General features: G+C 40.2%; 1 protein-coding gene across 5 annotated transcripts in view; it reads left to right on the top strand.

Annotated features, from left to right (window-relative positions):
• Window positions 1-21060, top strand: part of CREB5 (cAMP responsive element binding protein 5) — a gene marked incomplete at its 5' end in the record, with an annotated part of 257184 nt that overhangs the window by 167799 nt on the left and 68325 nt on the right. For all 5 annotated transcript variants that reach the window (XR_014316827.1, XM_082752545.1, XM_082752544.1 and 2 more), the window contains 2 exons: window positions 18287-18413; window positions 20471-20581. Coding sequence is in view for 4 of the 5 variants with exons in the window: in XM_082752545.1 (XP_082608671.1) it covers window positions 18287-18413; window positions 20471-20581 (238 nt within the window). The remainder of the gene's footprint in view (window positions 1-18286; window positions 18414-20470; window positions 20582-21060) is intronic.

Here is a 21060-nt window from a genome sequence, read left to right on the forward strand (position 1 = left end):
AATCTGGGGGAGAAGACAACAAAAAAAAAAGAATATTAGCTTGTTTTTTGTAGAACAGGAAATGGAGGAGAATTGATTTAAGTGTTCTTTTGTGTCTTGGGTGTGCTTGTGGCAGGTGAACTGTAATGGTAGTTAGCTCTCTGTCAATAATGAAGTTGTTAACTTAGTGATGGAAATTAAAAATTATAATTTAGTTTAACTCAAAATGACTTAATTTTGTATTTACTTTTTTTTTTTCAAATAAAATAGAGGAAAAATAATTCAGCTTAACAAAAACATTAACTGTATGAAATGATTTAGAGAATTTTCAAAATTTCCTTCACTTCAAAATGGAACATTGAGAAACGTTTTAAACCCTTGATTTTCCAAATATAAATTCCTCTCCATGTATAAGATTTACTAAGTAGTATTTTTGTAGTGAATTTAATGATTTTGGTTATTCTGAAAGTGCTGTATTTGGCAAATTTTGCATTTGACAGAGAAAAAGAAAAATCCTACTATATCTTTTGAGCTTTGCTTTGTAAATCACATTTTTACAATGCAAGTGAATTCATAATGATAGAGTATGTTTCATTTGCACGTACTCTACAGATAACTGATGTCTCTGTTCTAATATAACTTTGAGTTGACACCAGCAGCCTGTAGAAAATCTTTTTGTTATTTCTAACGCAAGCACAGCACCATACATGCTAGCAAAAGTAAGGAGGTTAGTGCAGAAAAGGCTTTGCAAATTATTTTTTTCCATCAGATCTTTGTCCTCATCCAGTGTGGGGCTGTAGAGCCAGCAATGCTATACTGTGCTGTACTTTGTCGTCTTTTCTGTCGGTAGGACTGAGTTACGATGGTTGAAGAAATGTTGCAAGGTTTGTAAGATTCAAGAATATTAAAGGAGGGCATGTAAATTCATGTAGCTAACTGCTTGCGGGATTGGAGACTAGATGTCCACAGAAGATGACTGAAAAAACTTGTTTTCTTGCCAGTGACAGGTTAAAAATAACTCTCTGCTTTAAGCTGACGGTAATCATGCAGGACCTCTGGGAAAGAGCTTCTTTTTGCTGCAGCAGAAACCTTGTGCATAGTGACCTAAAGAGTTAAATCTTCTGTTTGGTGCCAGTATTCCCTGGAGTTTTGGTGACTTATGATTTTGTCTGTCTGAGTTTTTGATGATTTGAAATACCAAAGGGAGTTGGAAGTGGTTTCATTGAAACATAGTCTGAAGGACTGGTGGTCAGTAGGGCAGGTATGACTGGATGCCCAAAACGTTCATCACATTTGAAAATCATGTTTCTGTTCTGGTGGGAAAATTCTCAATTATTTTTTCTTCTATTTTTCATCAGGGAAGGGTCAGCAGTTAATAAAAAAGCCCATAAAACCCAATTTTAAGGTTGCATTCTTTAAGTCATAAAATGAAGGTCCTTATGGGTGAGAGAGATGAAATGTATTAAATATCAAACACAGCATTCAGGGTGGATTTTTTTTAATGGACATTTTCCTTGGAAAAGAACACAACTGAAAAATATGTAACCCTAAGTCTAAGAGGAAATCTGTCAAAACTTGTCAAATTTGTAGTGGTTTTCTTGTTTCATGAGTAGCATGTTTCTGGCTGTGATACACTTTGAATTGCTATCATTTTTTTCCAGTAATGTGGTGTTCTCATGTGCTTATTTCTCCTTGCACTGATCCTTGATATGTTGCTTAAAAAAAAAAAAAAAAAAAAAAAAAGAAGTTTGAGTAGTTGAACCATATGTTTATATCATAGCCCCTAATGTCAAAATTTTAATTGATTTTCCCATATTCGGGGTTAGGAGGGGGCTGTATCATGTTCCACGACGTCATAAAAACAAAAATATCTAAAATATGTTTCAAATAAAATGAGGGGGGAGAAGAAAAAATGCTTAACTTAGAAAAGATGTGGGATTCATTAACAAAGGAAAATACTGGCCACGGACCAACGGCAAGCCAAATGTTTTGCCAGCAGTTTGCAGTTCACAGTCATCATTGCATGTCACTCTGCCTCCTGCACCAGCCCCTCCAACCATATATGCCTTCCTTTTAAAGAGAAACCTGTCTGGTTTGAGTTGAATAAATTAATTTGGGTTTACTTAGTTTAAAAACAAAAATATAGAGGGTCCAATTTTATTTCATTATGCCCGTGGGTAAAGCAGTCCAAGGTAATTACAACCACAGTACTGGTTGCTCTATCTTAATTAAAGAGGGGTTTTTTTGCACATAGGTTTTTGCACAACATAATAAAATAGTTTGTGGTCTGGCTAGCCTCAGTGTCACAAGAGCGTACTCACTTGAGAAATTGTCCAGCTTTTCTAAAAGCTGAGGCCCTTCCATGCAAGAGGAAGCGTGGAGCTGCTCAGCAGAGTACAGGTAGTTTTCAGTCCTTCCTATTTAATGTAAGGGCACAATCATAAATCATGCAGTGAACTACGTTTCATATACTCTCTTGCACTAAGTAGCCTGCTTGTCAGCAGCAATGAATGTAGGCTTCAGTGAGTCTTTAAGCAATTGTGTACTCTAGGAATGTGCAACATTGGTTACACACCTGTGACCAAACCTCTAATTTCTGTAAACTTTTCTAGTAATGTTTTGGGTTGCTTGGGATTTTTTTTTTTTGTCTCCTTTGCAAATAAATATGATTTATTGCTTAGTGAATCCATTTACAGAAAAGGCATCAAAGACTTTTAAATAATGCACTTGGGATGATGATTAAAAAAAAATAAAACACAACTCAAATCCCAACAAGCATGTCTAAGATGCCCTGTTATTAGAAAAGTCAAAGGAGGCATGTTTGCTAGTTGAATAAATCAAATAGTGTTGTAAAAACACTGTCTCAGGGATGATTAAGGGTAAGTGATTTTCATTACTACATTAAGTTCTTGTTTCTGTTGTGGTGCTTTTTATATCACATCAAGCTTTGCTATTTACTTACACTGCTTTAAAAAACTCCAACGTCTCAATTACTTAAATCATGACCCAGTGCATTGATTCTGGAAGATGGCAACATAAGCTAGCTTTATTTAATGGTCATGAATCTGATTGACTTGTTCTTTCTTTGGATGCTCTAGCTTATGCAGTTGGTAAAACTGATTTAGTTCAATTTTGTAAATAGCAGTGGACCATATTCTTGGGTTGCTCAAGTCAGTAGGATTCCATTGCCTCCAACAAGTTCCCTCTCCTCGCCTGGTGCTGATGCTGTCATACAAGTTGCATGACTTTCCCTTTTCCTGGATGCACATACTCATTGTTTACTTGACAGCCCTGTCTGACTTGACTGAGTGTAACTCCAGCTAGATAGTTAGAGCCACTGGTTGTCCTTGACCCAGGTCACAATTGTACTACCTTGCTCATTTGCAAGGGCAAGGTTAACAAATATGTCTGAACCTTGCAGGAAGGGTCCCAAGGTTGTAATAACAAACATCCAAAGGGGCATAGATTTTATGCTCAGTGACCAGGCAGTGGATTTTGTTTCTTTCTGTTGGGTGATCTGAATTCTCCCATGGAGAGGCAGACTAGTTTAGCTTCAGCTGCTTAAAATGACAGTTTCACCTGAGCTTGCATTTATGGAGGAGAAAGTGCCAGCAGGCTGTGCGTTGTACCCTGTACCAGGACTCCAGCCAGGGGGAGGGCAGCCCTCGGCCATGTCTGGGCTGCTCAGAAGCAATGCTAGCAGTGGCTGCCCACAGGACAAAGGGAACTGGAACACAAGATGCTTGACAAAGCTGAAGTCTCTCCCAGCCTCCCTAGGCATGGCCCAGGTCCTTGGCATCACAGGGTGCATAGGGCTAGGAGTATGATTATAGATGTCTGGGCTTTCTAGAGGTCTTCAAACCTAGAATTAAGCATGTGTAAATGGGAAGAATTAGCCTAGAGGTGGACCAAAGGAACTTCCACCCCCATCACATAAGTTGAGAACATGAAAAAACTGATTTACTTCCCACTCTGTGAGGTGCTACTGAAGCAACAATATTCAAGTATCCTTCTAGGGTGCAGCTGCCAAAGAAGTGTTTCACAATGAACACAGAGGGGCATCCCTGTGGCAGCCTCAGCTGAGGTGCTAATGATTTCATAACCTGCTCTTTTATTATGCAAGCTATAAAACCTGCTGAGACTGTTCAGCACGGTGGTTCCTGCTGCCAGGGCAGTAGTCAGGGCGCAATGGTGGATCGATAACGGGTTTCCATGTGGAACAGATCTGTACTGGATGTTTTACATACGTGGCTTTGAAAATACAAGAAAACAGCCACTTTCTATTTCCATTTGCATTAGAGACTTCTCATGAATATCTGAAATAGACATTTATTGTGACCATAACCCTACCACAAATTAAAATCAGACCTTGAGTCCCCTGTGAAAAAGAAGCTCATTATAATGTATGGAGATGTCAGAAATGATACTAAATGACACTTAACTCTAAACCCCAAACACTATGCTTATCCATGGCTTAGGGTTAAATTTACAGTGGAAATAAGACCGGGAGCTAAGCAAAGTTACAGGGGTGTTGGGGGGTGGGGGGTGTCCCGATAGATGTACAGCCACAAGTTAAAGAACAAACAGCTGGTTGTATGTGTCTGCCAAATGCAAAGTGTCTTGCATATATATACTGCTGCATTTTCTTCTCTTAAGACATAGATTACCTTTGTTGCATATCCCACACAATCTGGGCCAGATTTATACGATGTGTGATGTTGTTGATTCAGACGGTTGATTTGTTGCTATAGAGAGAGAGATAAAGACAGATTTCTGTGTTGGTCTAAAAGATACACATCTGAATTATTATGCTTAAACTCTACATTTCTCATCAAATTTTATGTGGGAGACATTCTAAGGACTTGTTATCTGCTAGGCTGATATCAGGGCTAAGTCGGGTGTTTAAAAAATAGGGAGAGACCAGGGGAAAAAAAATACAAACCAAACCAAAACATGCAGACCTGAAATCTGACTTTGCCACTATTCTTTGCACTCATCATATTTGCCTTTCCTATTAAAAAAAAAAAAAAGGAGAGAGAGAGAACAACAAAAAATGCACAGTGGAGCAAGTAAGCCATGCTTCCGACACCTGGACGTCAGCCATGCTCACTGCTGTGCAAATTCCTGCTGCTCTCTGAGCTGAGATCATATTGTTGGAGATGGCAAGTGTATAGAGCACAGATCTGTATCTTTCTTCCATTGCTAAATATTAACAGTAAAAAATAAATGCAAGTGATGCAACAGGCTTTGACCAGACCTATTTATGTGACTGCTGAGATATTTTAACCAAATCAGTCAAAAGTCTGGTTCCCTGAGGGCCAAACCAAATAGATTTGATATTACTATAAACTGAGTGGAGCAGCCACTTTGTTGTTTAGGTAAAGTTGACAGTTTTCACACATTTACCTGCATTGTATCAGCATGTCTTGGGCTGTGTGTGTGACCAACACTTTGCTTATTTTTAGGAGACCTATAGAGAATGGCATGACTTTTCCTTCCTGTTCTACCCCTGCTGGTTCTTTCTCTTCCTAAGCTAACAAATAATCCTTTTCCTGTGCCCTTCCAACAACTCTGAGCAAACAGGTTTTTTGTTTTATTTTGTTAAAACAAACAAACAAACAAAAAAAAACTACTAATGTTTCTTGAATGTCAACATGTTCTGAGTTTGTCAGGCCATCAGGACAAACAAATTACATTGTCAGAGGACTTCCACTGACAACTCCAGGGTACCAATTCCCACAGTTTAACTCTGGAAACTCTTAATGCAAATGCTGCAGTTGATCTCAGTGATTATGGTGGCACTTCACTGGAAAGCAGCACTTGAGTTTGGTTTCACAGCATTGGCCAGCCAGCTACACTTGTGTTCCTGGAAGGGTTTGATCTTTTTAAAGCATTGTGTACAAAGGTAGTTCCTCCTTGCCTTGCAATGCTGAATTATGATGCTGAAAACTGTGAGATGAACTACAGAAATGTGCAAAATCTTAAGGTTATCCAGTATACTCAGAGTTTCAAATTCATCTAATTCAGTGTTTGACTTACCATTGATGTATTTACTTCCCTAGTATAGGAGTTTTTTTATCTAAAGCACTGTTTCGGCGGTAGTCCTCAACAGGAAAAGTGAGGGAAAAAAGAAACAGTGCAAACCCAAACTCTTCATGGACTTAGTGAATATTCACTGTTCATGTTAAAAACACATGAAATAAAAAATCAGGAAGGACACTTCCCCCAACAAAACAGTGCATTCATACTTCAGGCTCTTGGAAGTTGACAGGATGACCTAAACTTGTTGTATGATTGACTGTTGACCATTAAGCCCTTTACTTTAAACTCATGCAATATACGTTATCTTAGTCTTCCACACAACATTCTCTTTTGGGAGACTGTTTCTTCTTATCATCAAGTTTTCCTCGAGACGACAACAACAACAACAACAAAGACTGCAAAACACCAAACCATACAAATTGGAAAGCGAAGATATAAAATGAACTTCCATTTGCTCATTTGTTTTTCTTAATGCGATGTAATGTAGTGTAGTGGTTAACGTGTAAGTCAACACTGTAGGGTATAATTTAGGAAGATATCTTCATAGGTGTCATACAATTTTATGGTTCTGACTATTCTAAATGACTGCAACAGCAGCACTTCAACAAATGAACTTCAACAGCAAGATCATCACGCCCAAAGGAATATCTGCCATAATGGGATCAACTTCTCCTTGTCTTTCTCTACTGTATGGGCTGTACAAACCAAAGAAGGCGGCAAAGAATAGTGGAAGGATGGACTGCAGGCCAGCATGTTTGCTTCAGTAACAGTATCAATAAGAGCAGAGAGGGTAGAATTTGGCCAGTATGTTCAGGAGAAACACCATGTGTATTGTGGTGATCCTCCTGCTTCACTTCATAAACTAATCACCACCAGAGGTCAGGAGAAATTACTTAGTAGTAGTACACAGATGTAAGTCAAGGTGTAAGGTGGGGATTTCTGTTTTCTGCTGAAGCATAAAGCATTGATCACTGTCAAAGCTTGTTTCACAACTAGATGTAATGCATGTTATATGCTGTGTGTTTATGGAGTGTGCGTGCATGTGTGTATATGAGTGAGATTCCCAGTTGGTTTAAATCCATTGTCTTTGGCAAAGCTACATTTTACACCATTGAGAATTGGCTCTATTGCTGTTGATGGATTCATGCTTTTCCTATTGTTTTCTCAAATTATTTTGTTAACTGGGTTACAGCTTGTGAGCTGTCTTTATTTTCAGGTCTTTATTTCCTCAGTGATATTTTGCTCATAAACAAAAATATTTTGAAGGTCAACAGGTAGACTAAAACACAAAGCTCTTTAGGAGAAACATTTTGAACATTCTAACTGAAAAGAAAAAAAGGTTGAAATGATTCTGAATCTCTTATTTTCATTCTAAAAAACTAGTCAAGAGAAACAGTAAATTCCATATAAATATACAAAAGAGGCATCATATGTTTGTCTTTTCTTATTTATCCCATTTTCAATCACTTTTATTTAAAATAATTCATAATAGTAACTATCCTGTCTGCTTTAAGCTGGAGATTAGAAAAAAAAATATGCTCGCTATCTGACATTATGGACCATTTAGAATTGCTGCTTTTTATTACAAGTATTGGCTGGTTTGTACGCATATTTTTAAAACTAAGATTTAAGATTTACATGTTATCTGGAACTTGATCTATAGCTTGAAAGGCTACTGTAGCCACAATAAGAATGAAAATAACCCTGAACTGTTGAAAATTCAACTCTGAGCACCCAAAGTGGTAACGACTGCAATAGTAGTTTTGTCGATATTTATAAATCAATGCAAACCAGAAACTGGATGTTTTAATTTACTACAGTTTCAGTGTAACTGATACCCTCAAGTTTGGAGCTTTAAGCTTTGTGAAGTGCAATGTTATTGCAGGGCATGCATCCAATTTTTAAAACATTATATAGATTGGAGACAGATGAGCTTTTCAGAATTATTTTAGGCCTATTTTGATTGAATGCCTGAGATGCAGTTTCCAGTGGAAATTAATTGCATTGATGTGAAAACAAATGAACTCCAACCTCAAAATTAGCTGCAGGTTCATGCTTAAACCAGTGCTTAAAAGGGAAGGAGAGGGCTCAGATAGTGACTGGAAATCACAATGGCAACATACATTTTGTTACAAGAATAAAATAACTTTCTTCTATGCCTGCTCTCTGTTGCTGTCTCAGTGTGCATACATGCAGAAGGAGAGAAATTTCTCCATGAATTTGTGGTTGCGTGTGTGGACAACAGGTTCAGCGTGCTAGCACTTCTCCCCCTTGCACACACTGGAAACCAGGGCCCATCTTTGCTGGCCTCTGGTATCATCTGAGTGTGGGTGAAATCCACATCAGCCCCTACCTGGAGAGCTTCTGTCATTGTTATCGGGCATTTCTGGAGCATGCAGTTCAGTAATGTATGCTGCTCTGGGAGACTACTACTACATAGCAGCTAATGGGATTTCTAGACTTTAGTGAAGTTTCCCTGAGCTATGTAAAAAATGCAGCAGATGAGTTTTGGATTCCTGCTTGCTCAAATGATGCTCTCAGTCTGTGCCAACACTGATTGGCATGCAGGCTGAGAAGGCAGTATGTCCTCTTTGGATAATGAGAGCGCTCAGTGTTGGCTTGGAGCTGATCTCCACTGAAGGACAGCTGAAGCAGCTCTCAACAGCTTTGTTCCTTCTGCCTTAAGGCTCACCTCTCTCCTGTGCTTCTCATCATATGTACTAATACAGCTGGAGGTTGGGAATTTTAGCATGTTTAATAGATGAAGCATGTGCAAAGGTTCCTTCTAGGACGTGGCATATATTCATTTTGATATTTATGAAAGTTTGAAAGGAATCAGTGGAGCGGGTTGGGGGTGTGAAGAAGGTCACTGAAGATATAGAACTACTTGGCAGCAGCACAATATTTTTACACCTGGAAGTGACTTGCTAAACAGATAATTGAGAGTCCCCGATCACGTACGTACGTCTCTCCCTTCTTGACGACTGCCACCCCCTGAAACAACCTACAGCATACTCTGAATGAGTATGGGGCTGTGACAGCGGTGGGCTACTCACAACTGCTTTCAGCACAACTCTGTGCTGTAGTGAAATCTTGACAATCCAGGAGCATGTGCTAGTGACTGAAGTGTTGGGGAAGCCATGAGTATTAGAAAGGGCAGAGTGAGCTGTTTCTGTGATATTCTTGTTAAAGCATGGGGTTAATGACTGGATTTTGGTCATTCATCTTGGGCTTTTCAAAGCTCCTCATTTTCTATTTTGCCTGTTTGGTATTTTGATTAAGAACTCAAGAATGTGTTTTCTTAAATAATGCCTTCTTAAAAATGTCTAACAGATATGTTAATTTTGTACTATTTTTAGTGTTATGAGTTTAAATATCATTTCATAAGTATGCACCTTCTTGTTTTTCCTCACTAGTTACTGTGGGCAAACTACAGTTCCATATTGCATACAGCACAGTTGTGTCTTGTCAGTTTAAAAACAGACTGAGTCTGCCAGTGGCAGATTGCTGGCACATTTTTCTCTCACAGACACTGTTTTCATTAGTTAGGCTTTTTCTGGCAACATAGTGGCCAGGGAGATCCTACAGGTCCTTCAATAGCATTATGACGATGTGTGCTACCAGTTTTATTGCCGCATGGTCTTCAGACCCAGCAAAGTTTGGAGCCCCTACCTTTGGCTTTGTACAAGTTCTAGACTGACAAAAATAAATGAGAAGCTGAAGGATAAACTTTTATTCAGTTTCATGGATATGTAGCTAAAAAATTGTAAAGATCTACAGAATCACAGAGTGTTTGAGGTTGGAAAGGACCCCTGGAGGTCCTCTGGCCCAACTTCTCTGCTCAAGCAGGGTCACCTAGAGCAGCTTGCCTAGGACTATGTCCAGGCAGCTTTTGATTACCTCCAATATTTGTCCCATTTAAATAAATAAATAAATAAATAAATGCTGGATGCTCCTTTTTGGGTGCCCTAGGTCTTTCTGTTCACTATTCAGGGCAACTCTGTTTCTGTGGGGACTTCATTTAGGTGCCTGAATTGCCCAGGATCAGAAACCTGCCTGAGATTTCAGGCTTGTCACTTGAGCAGCAATCCAGTGTTTTACATTTAGTTCAGGACTTTCTCCAGCCTCCTTGGGCACAACGAACTTTCTGCTCTAACTTTTGCAACACTGGATGTGGGGGCACATGAGGGGATTTCGAGGAAGAGAAAGCCATGAGATATTAAGCCATCCAAAGCATAATGTTTTTATAGTAGTCCTTTCTGCCCACAGGCATATGAGAAGATCAGCAAGTACATCTTTCTTAGACACCCGGGCAGGCAAACATCTCTGAAACACAGGGGCATGAAACTGCTGCTGCAGCATCCATCATTCTGTTGAGGACAGTGAAAACATGTGCTGTCATCTTTGACATTTTAATTGAAAAGAAAGCTTACATAGATTTCGACCTTAAGCAGTGTGTTTATACAAGTGTATACAGAGAAATAATCTGTCAGTTCAGAGCAGGCTCATTGCTATAGGAGTTGGTTTAGTAACCGAACAATCCAACATTAGCTCACACACCTTGCCTTGTTCCATGCCTCAATAATTTTTAGTAGAAATACTTTGCCTAGAGGCATGCAGTTATTAAAAAAAGAGGCTCAGCTTGCTTAAAGTCTGGAATTATTAGCTCATGGTAACAAGCCTGCACTGGAGAAACTGTTGGTTCTTTGTTTTCATGACTTTGCTGTAATTCACCGTCTTATTTTCAGAGACAAACTTCTGCTTTGTTTGGGAAGTTAAAAAAAATGAACAAAAAAAAAGGAAAAATAAATCACTTCAAAAAGATTTTTTTTTTCTTTTTCTTTTTTTTTTTTTCATTTTTATTATAAAGCAGAGTTTACAAAGCTCTTTTATCTTAACATCTCTATTAAATTTCACTGGTCCAAATAATAAGGGTGAATAGAAACAGAATTTTAATTGAGAAATTTGTTTTGCCGTATTTCCACTACAAGGATTTTTTGGTACTGGGTACTCACTGAGAGTTCTCCAAATACTCTCTCAGCCCTTCAAGAGTAAAGAGGACTTTTTCTCTGTCTTTTTTGTGATCTATTATTCTTTCCATACACAGATCTATGAAAGTCAAATAAATGCCATTTGCCTTGCTACAAAGCGTTTGCAAATGTCCAGCTGCTGTAGTCACTTGAGCAAATGAAGGCTCCAACACCTTAACATAGCACAAACCTGTCTGAACAGTTGCTCGGTGTTGTCACTTTCGTCTGAATGCTGGGATTAGGATTATTTCCAGTTGTTTAACCTGTTGATGTTTTTCCTTGATGAGCCTTAAATTCTCAAATTTTTATGAATTTGCCAGGCTGGAGCCTTAAGCCTGACCCTTAAAAAGAATGGGCATTTTAGAAAGAATCTGTGTAAGTTTTATTGCTGTTATGATTCCTGGTTTTGAGTCAGCTGCCATTAGGTGTGCTTGATTATTGTTGTCACCTTTTTTCTTCAGTGGAAACTGGTTCGCTTTTATTTGCGGTGATGCCAGATCATGTGTTTTCCTGAAGAACTAGGCTTTTGGTCCTGTTTGAGCTGGGAGAACGTGACAGTGGGATCAGTTTGACATTGTTGCTTGCTTTCATGATTAAGTGTTCTGTCATGTTTATGCTGCAGATTTTTTGTTTTTAACCCACTTTTTTTTTTTTTTATTTTTATTACAAGAATGTGTTTTTATATGATCTAGTTCTTTATAATCCCTTGAACCTGCCTTTCACTGTGTTTCCTTGTTTTGCTTTAACTATGCCATTATCCTCCACGTATCATTTGTGAGTTCCAGCTGTGTGCATAACACTGTGCAGAACATAAACTTCTCTGAGGAGGCTGTAGTCTAAGAAACCATTCTAGCTTTTCTTATTTTTCTTGTAATGGGTCAGGCAATAAGACCTAGTGAAATATTTAGAGGGAAGGGAAGATTGAAACCAGCAGTTTCTAAGACCTGTGAGAGCCAAAAGGCAAATGTTAATGGGTTCTCTGAGGCTTCCAAGGACCTGCTGGTCCTTGTACTTATGCTTAATTTGCAGAGGTTCCTTGAACATGTGTTCAGGAAATATAGGTGGCATTAACACAATTGGAATTTCTAAAGGCAAAATTTATCATTGACTAAATCTTTAAATAGAATTTGGCCCACTGAGTACATTACAGCAGTGGGGCTGCTGACTTGTGGGGCTTTTCTCCTACAAGCTCAGCATTCTTAACATATATTAGAGTAATTTTTATATATGTTCCTAGTATTTTCCTGCATGTACACCCATTCCCTGTCCATCTTCTGTTTTCCTTACTCTTTCCCTTCAGTTAGATGTTCTGTTCCTGTGAATTAAAACATATGAGCAAGAATATGTTTCTGATGGAGTTGCTTTGTTCCCACTGAACACCTCACATGATATCAAAGGATACATGAATTGAGAAGTAACATCTTGTTGCTTGCTTTTGACTATGTCCATATCATTTCATGTCTGCTGTATCTTGCTCCTTATGCAATGACCGTTACCGAATTCTTTCTACCTCTGTGCTTGTTATCTTAATTGTGCCAGCTCTCCTCACTTAAACCGGCTTTCTCTTCACTTCTGAATCAAGCTTCTTGTCTTTAAGACTTTTCTCAGCTTAGTCTTATCTTATCTCATTCCTCCAGTTTCTCATTACAGTGTCAAGCATCACTTTCCCTTTGCCAGTGTCTGTACCATCGGCTAGTTTCTCTTTCCCAGGCTGATCTCCTCTTGTACAACAAAAAATCCTTAAGTTAACACATGTATAAAACATATGCACACTCTATTTAAAAATCTCTGCAGAAAGCATAGCAAAGTCTTCTAAATTATGAGCCACAATTTTTCCTCTCTAGAGTATTGCCCTTCCTGTGTCTCAATCTTAGTTACTCCCTTCCTCTTGCAAACTTCCTCAGTCCTGTCATTTCTGAGCTTGTATGAGTTCAATAAAAAATATACAAAGAAACAAAAAAGCAACCAGAGGAGTGCCACTAAGCTGCCTCCAACTCTCTAGCATATTTATTTGCTTGTGTGTTCTGTCTCCATCTTCTACTTTTCATCTGTTTTGTGTCTCTACATTGTAAACACACTGTGTAAGAATTGTCTCTTATCTGTGTTTGTACAGTGCCAGGCTCAACGGGGTCCCGGTCCAGACTGGGACCTTTGGGCACCACTACAGTACAAATGTCTGCTACTGATAATAACAATCTACCCACATCGTGCAGATGTCTGAATTGTCTGAGAAATACAAACAAGGATCTTTACTAGGTTGGCAAAGATCCATTAATTTTAGGTGCCAGTTTTCTTTCCCTCTGAATATGATTTGGCTTTCTGAAAAAAACTGGCGACATAATGCTCCCATTTCTTGGAAAGTTTGGCTCCCTGATGATGCCGTGATTAAAAAGTTGTTAAATGCGGGGTATGGCAGGACAGGTGAGGTCCCTTGAATTTTGTGAGGTATTCCAAGTACTTGTCTGATGCCTTGTTGCTTTCCATTGTGTTTGTTTTTGCGTTCCTCCTCTGAATGACAAATGAATAAATTGAAACTAGAGAAAACTGTCCTATTTTTCTGGTGGAGGGTGCATCTCAAGTAATGGTCCACAAAGGAGGAAAACCATAGCTGGCTTATTAGGCTAAAGTACGGGCACTGTGGATCAAGCAACAGCAGGCCCTGCAAGTGAGACAACCCCTCCAGTCAGTACACTTTTCTCAGGTTAAAACATCCAATTCTTAGCCCTCCGACTGAATATTTCAATTATGGAAGGCCAATGACAGCACTCAGATCAGGTACTCTGGCCTCAGTAGCTGCTGTGCAAGTGGTTTGTAGTTTGTCTGAAGAACCACATGCTCCAGTGAACTATATCAAAACCATTTATCAATAAAAAGTTTTATTATGATGGTACTTAGTGGCCCATGAGACATTCAGAGGCTTGACAGTTGCCAGCTGTTCTCCTTCTTAGCATGATAGCCCACTTGGGTGCTTCTGCCTGCAAGCAGACCAAACCACATCACCTACTGACATTCCATGAAAGTGTCTAGGATGTAGATATGTAGTGATTGTTCATCATTGCATTGATCATAGGGGTGCCATCGCTGCCTTAGTCACCTGTGTTTCCCTTTTTCTCTCCCTCATTTTATCCTTGGTCTATAAGTTTTCCGAGGCAGGACCTCACCCACAGTTTTTAAACCAAGGCTTGTAGGTGCTGTGGTAATAAGTATACACGTATATATATACATATATAAATATACATATGTATATATATAAAGAGATCAAAGTCTGGGCAAGTCTATGTTGCATAACTGGAGTGTGGTGCAGAAATCCCTGAGCCAGTGCTGACCCAACATGGCGAATTGCCACCGCACAGCCAGCCACCTGTGGGCTCTTCTGTGTGAGCTGGCTGGGTCTGGAGGCCATAGAAAATCACAAGATGAATGAGATCCTTTGCTCAAATGCAACTCCATAGACATGTGGCTTTACATTTTCCAGAACAGCTAAAGTAGAACAAACTGTGTTGTGGTGGAGCTATTCTTTCTGACCTTTCACAGATCCTACATGCCGGAGAGTAAGGAGCAGGACAGGGGTTGTGGTAAGACTCACTGACCTGGGGTGCTTTGCCATTAGAAATATGCTACAGTAATGCTTTAAACAGCATTAGGCCTTCTGCACACAAGCCTGAATGATCTGGGTTAATATTGACCTAATCTCATGAGACCTCAGCATGAAATTGTCATCTGCAGAAACTATCATTGAAGAGTACAAGTTAAGGGAGGCCTGGTCTTTTAATAGACAAATGTAGCGTTTAGTCATCAGACAGTCTAGAAAACTGGGTCAGATCGGAGTTGCATCATAGCAGACAGAATATTTGGTATTAATCAAGAAGGCACATAGCAAAGTATATATCATAGATATTTGATTACATTAGTGGATTTATCTTTAATCGTTGGGTAGAGTCATATGATGGAAAATGATCGAGTCACCATGGCTTAGCAGGGTACCGCCCATCTGCCTAAATGTTAGTAACGATGACTCATGGTGTTAGCACAACCCTACAGAGGGAGGAGAGCCAACTCTCTCAGTTGGAGCAGCCCAGCTAACACGTGGTATTTTACTAAGCCACCGTAAAGGCTATCCATCCAGGCTCTGTATGCCCAGCGAGATGGTGTGCAAATCCTGACTGAGATCACATAGTGTCCGGCAGCATTCTTCTGTGGGAACAAGAGGAAAATTCTTAAAGTTGGGAAAAACCCTACAGATAGCCAGATTTCCAGTGAGGTTGAGCACTTGCCAGTTCTCTATCTTATCTGTCCTTTATTTATGGGCTGTTTGCCCAACAACCCTGTTTATTTAGCAGCACAGGTGCCAAGGAATTAAAATCCTTCGGTCAGCAATATTGACTGACTGGCTACAGGCTGTACCTCCTCAGCATTTGTAAAGCGAGGAGCAGAGTCAACGTGTCCAACATCAAAAATAACAATTATAAACTCTTACTGGCTTTCTTTGCTGCGGGTTAAAAAGCAACAACAAAAGAGATTGTGTTGTCCTTGGAAGAAGAAGAAATGCCTTAGAAGTAGACAAGCTGAGCATCTCAGCCTATGTATACATATGTTCTTTGCCATAAATATCCCCTGAGCTGGCTGTGCATGTGCATGTGAGTGCATGATAATCAATGACCTGCCTTCAATGTGGAAGCAATAGAAGTATCCACGAGTACTGGCCAATGTCAGACTGCCCCGATGGTGAGCTGAGTCTGGTGTGCGTTATGTAGCACTTTTATTGGTGGCAGGAGCAGTGCAGACTTTTCAACAGAGGGTCAACCTGGAAGCACAAGGTTTCTCTGCCTGTTCTGCAGCTCTTTGCAGAAACGCACTTGGGAGTAGACTTGCAGGAGTTTAGCAAGAAGAAATACCTGAAGTACTGAGGATTTTTTTTTTTTCTCTAGCTAAGTGTAAAGCATATGCAGACCTCCAAAGTGAAGCAGCTTTAAAGGTGAAACTGGGGACAGCAAGGAAGCTTCTTTGCCATTTTAATAAATACCAATAATTCCCTTTTGCCCAAGTCCCATATTCCCAAACTCATTAAAGCAATTTTGGAAATGTTTTTGGCTCTGGAACATATAAGCAAAACTCAAACCTTGCAGTCCCTTGAGAATCACGTGCACAAATTGCCTAGGTCAGGCCAAAATAAGTTTCTGTCAAACAGCCTAACACCTAAGGTTATTATGAAACCGGTGAATTGTACAAAGGGTCTATATATGGGACAGTCTCCAAATGACTAAGTGGGGAGGGGGCTGTTGTCATGGCATTTGTTTTACTTTGGTCACACTGCAAACTCAAGTGATATTTTTATTGAACACATTCCTCCCGTTAGCCAGAACAGGAACTGTAGGCTGTGTCTCAGCTGGTGGACCCCCATGAGAGTGCACCAACGCTTTCCCCTTCCCTTCCCTTCCCTTCCCTTCCCTTCCCTTCCCTTCCCTTCCCTTCCCTTCCCTTCCCTTCCCTTCCCTTCCCTTCCCTTCCCTTCCCTTCCCTTCCCTTCCCTTCCCTTCCCTTCCCTTCCCTTCCCTTCCCTTCCCTTCCCTTCCCTTCCCTTCCCTTCCCTTCCCCTGAATCTACGTTTCCTGCTTTTTTGGCCCTGTCCTAATGACTTCTCAGCCCTTTTGCTGGAACGAGTGCTGGTACAAGGAGCAGCTGCACTTTAGGTGGAAATAGGATGGTCAGGGACTGTGTACTTTATTTTCTGAGATCTTTTTTCCTGCAGAACTTTCATCCCACTTACATCATCTCCACAGTGCCCCAGGCTCACCGTAGTGCTGCGTAGACCATTTGTCCCCTCTCCCAGAAATGGATTCATGTTTGATCAATCACACTGCTTTTTGCACCCTCTCAGGAGGTTATGTTGTGTATTTGGGAGACATTACCTTGAGTTTCTTTGGGAGGAGTGAAGATGTAAAGTACATCATGTTCCTCCATCAGCAGATAACCAGGGAGGCATAGGAAGAGCTTCTTGTCTTTATGTAAGCTACATTTGTTGTTGCTGGATTTTTTTTTTGTTTGTTTCTTCTGAATAAGTACTATATGTGTCTGGGAGGATTTTTTAAACATCCTTGAAAACACAGGCTTTTTTTCTTCATGGAGAACCAAGACAAAAGGATGGGTTCAGTCATCTGCAGCTGCCAAGAAGAGGGCAGCTGAGGGCAGGGGGTGGGAGCAGCAGGAGTGTCTGCGGCAAAGGTCGGGCAGGGCAAAGACTTTGAGATGGCTTTGTTGGAATAAAATGTTTCTGGAGGGGAGTGGGCTTTTAGAGAGGAGGATTGAAGGACTGAAAGTACAAGGATGGGAAATACTGGGGAGATTTGGAGAAGTGGGAATTGGGAGGTCCTGCTCTTGAGAGTGTCCTGCTCTATGAAACGTTAACACGTCAGATTGCTTCAAAGCTTCCAAGCTTCATTTAATCCATTAATTTTATGATGATTTTTCTTTGTTAGTGGCCCTACTTCCTCAACATTACTTTTTCCTCTGGTTTACTTAGAAAAATCCTTCTAAATCTACTAGAACTCTTTTGCCAAAATATTTCTCTGCTTCTTTATATTCTTTACCTTTTACCTTTAACAGCTACTTGATCTCAATGTAATATATGTAATTTTGATATTTTTTTTCCATTTTCTGTGTCCTGGTTACATTCAAACTGGCAATATTAGAGACCTTACTTTGTAACAAAGGCTTGGTAGAATTTCAGGACAAAATGTCAAGAGTAGAGCTGAAATCCTCATTTGAGAGTAGTTTATTTACAGGTGGTAAAACTTCAGAATTAATATAAATGTGTTTAATTTTCTGTCATAGTCTGCAAAACTATTATCCAAATATTTTTGTTCCTGAAGGCAGAATTTACAGCAACTCACTCATGTAGCATGCCAGGAAATTTTCCTGCTTTGTCGGTAGAAATCTTTTGCTGGCCGTTGTAAGATGCAGAGGTGCATAGACTCAGACCTGCTGTTGTGTTTACTTTCATGTTCTCTCAGATGAACTCTATTGGTGCTTTAAACAATAACTACTACTAGGGGGAATGTGAGTCATCTGTTTCTTGAAAACCTTCTGTCCTGTGGATTTGTGCAGGAGATGACAAATGCTAGATTGGCTTATTTGTGCCTGCTTGCCTAAAATTGTCAGTGCCTAGCAATGGCTGCCGCTGTAAGGCTTGGTTTGGTCTCTAAAGCCCATGACAACTTCCTTTCCTTTCCTCCTAGGCCTGTTCCAGGTTCTCTGTCTTCACTACTGCACCTACACAACCGACAAAGACAGCCTATGCCTGCCTCTATGCCTGGCACCCTGCCCAACCCTACAATGCCTGGATCTTCTGCTGTACTCATGCCTGTAAGTTTTTTGTGTTTTGCTGTTGTTGTTGCTTTAAATTTTATTTTATTTTTTTTTTTTTAAGGCGGGAAGGCAAGGGAGGAGAGGCAGGGGGGCATTATTTATTCATTTATTTTTGTCTCTGGATTCAGCCTATGCAGAGGTGAGAGTCTGTTGGATTGTCCAAAAAAAAAAGATCAAGGTGTAATGAGCTAGGGAAGCTGGACATTTTTCTCTGCTTTGTCTTGCACAAGAGTATTTCTGGTGCGGTTAATGGAATGTTAATTAGTGTGAGAGTGATTAGAAACAGTTTACATGAGACTACAGTTTCTGGTTCTCACACTTGGTCATGTCAGTGAGATCAGTATGTCTGCACTGGAACAAAAAGAAATTCCTGAAGTCAGATAAAACTGGAAAAGTTATGTACGTATGTTATGGCAGTGAACTCAGAAGTAATCCTCTTCCTTCTGGGAGATAACTAGCTAACAAGAAGGAAATAGAGCTTACTTTCCAGGCCTAGTAACTTGCACTTAACTAAAATTTGGTCATGATCACTGCTCATCTTCAACTGCCACTAATTTCTGCAGAGTTGGGAATATTCTTCATTTTCTGGGAGATGAAGGGTGCTTTGCCATTGTATCTTCAAAATATTAAATGATTTTAACAACTCGCAGTATAAGACAACTGGGCAGATAAGGGGTAGAAAGGAGTCTAGATAGCATGGGGAAGAGGGGAGTGTGAAAGGAGAAGTTTCTGTTTCATCACATGGTGTTCAGTTGGGAAGGCAACCTGAGGGCGATCAGATATGGATGAGAGGAAAGTACTTTTTGTTCTGGCACTGCTGGGGCAAGGGGGACAGTCTGGGGCTAAGAAGATTCAGGTCGGCTGCTATCTGAGCAGTCATTAATAAGTTGTTAATTAGTAACTTACCAATAAAGTTCTCCTGGAGTATCGACCAGGAAGGTCAACAAAAAAATGTAAGAAATGCCACTGTGGACAGTTCTGGTTTTTATTTTTATTTATTTATTTTTTTTTTTTCTGGCATGATTACTAAGGAACCTGAAATGGAGCAAACATCCTGCTTCAGTGTAAGCTCAGGGGCTTCAGGTTGCTGCTGGGGAGCCCTTTGGGCAGCTCTGCTTGCAGAGAAGCAGGTGTGCTTCTGCTGACAGCCCCACAGATGTGAGTCTTCCTGCCCCACAGTCTTCCTGAATGGACTGTGGAGAAGATCACTGTGGGAGCCGCTCCTATCCCGCAGATAGAGCCGTTCCTATCCTGCAGCAGAGCTGCTGCTTTCTTGTATGAGCCAAAGATTCAGGGACTAACCTCAGTTGAGGCAGGATGCCCAGCTGTGGCTGAAAGCAGCACCATAACACTACTTATCACCCTGACCCTTCTGAGCGAACACTAGCAGTGTAACAGCACTTGCCTCTTTTCAGGGAAAGCACCACAGGAAATTATTATATCTAGTCTTTTCTGCCATTAGGTTGTGTCCCTCACTCACAACATGGTGAGTTTAGCTTGCAAAAAGTGCTCTACATAGCCAGGAGTCCTGCTTTGTATTTTGTGCTGCATCAGCAGTACATGAAAGCTTCCCGTACAAGACATATGGAAAACTCCTCTCAGCTGAGCAAGCTGAGTGAAGAAAAAAGAGCCAATTCGTTTTCCATATACTCAAGATTGGGGATTTTTATTTATGTTTTTAACTAGCTAAGTTGGGCTGCACTGACAGGAGAAGCCATAGCTTTATACAGTGATGCTTTTAAAACCACTTAACTCCGAGTGTTGTTATACTGAAAGGGAGAAAATCATTACAAAAAAGTGCAAACCTGGGTGGCTGCTAAATTTGTTTAGTAAAGAATCCTTTTCTTTATAATTGGCTGTGAGTTTTCAGGGCCGACTCTGATGAAACACACGCCTGCGTGCACACACGCATGCACTTCATGACACAGATTGTTATTTTTCCCGTCATGACTTGAAGAAATAAAGCTGAGTCCATTTACCTAGAAACCAGGCATAAATACTTTCAAATGTCTCTAGACACTTTGAAACCGTGTTCTTTCTTTTTCTTTTAAAAGATGGAGCGACAAATGTCAATGAACTCCAACATCATGGGAATGCAAGGGCCGAACCTCAATAATCCTTGTGCTTCACCTCAAGTCCCTCCAATGCATTCGGAAGCCAAAATGGTAAAATGGAAAATTTAAAAATATATAGTTTACTTTCTTATATTGCTCTTGCATACTGGCTACCCAGACAGTGGGGGATGTAGCCAGACACTGCTTACTTCATTCTTAGTCATATGTTACACTCTTTTTAATATGCTGCAGTAAATTGCCTTTGTGTCAGTTTACTCTATGAACTTTCAAGATGTTACTAGTCCTAGCCGAGCTCTCAGTGAGAGGGAACTGAACTGAAGTGTCGGCTATGTGATCCGAACCGTGTTAAATAGGACTTTTGGTGCAGATTAGCAGTGTTTAAACAAATGGTCTGGCTGGTTCTCTGATGGTGTCTGTGCTCCACAACTTGGCTTGAAGAAATTGTCAGTTAATCATCAGTGAAGTAAAAAGTGTCTGATGAGGAGGGAGTGTACATAGTCCGTGTTTTTTCCGGATAGGCACATGGTGTGTCAGTGTAACGCCAGTGTTAGAGAAGTAGACTGAATGAC

The sequence above is a fragment of the Aythya marila genome (assembly GCF_965140915.1).
Source record: "Aythya marila genome assembly, chromosome: 2".
NCBI classification, from domain to species: Eukaryota; Metazoa; Chordata; class Aves; order Anseriformes; family Anatidae; genus Aythya; species Aythya marila.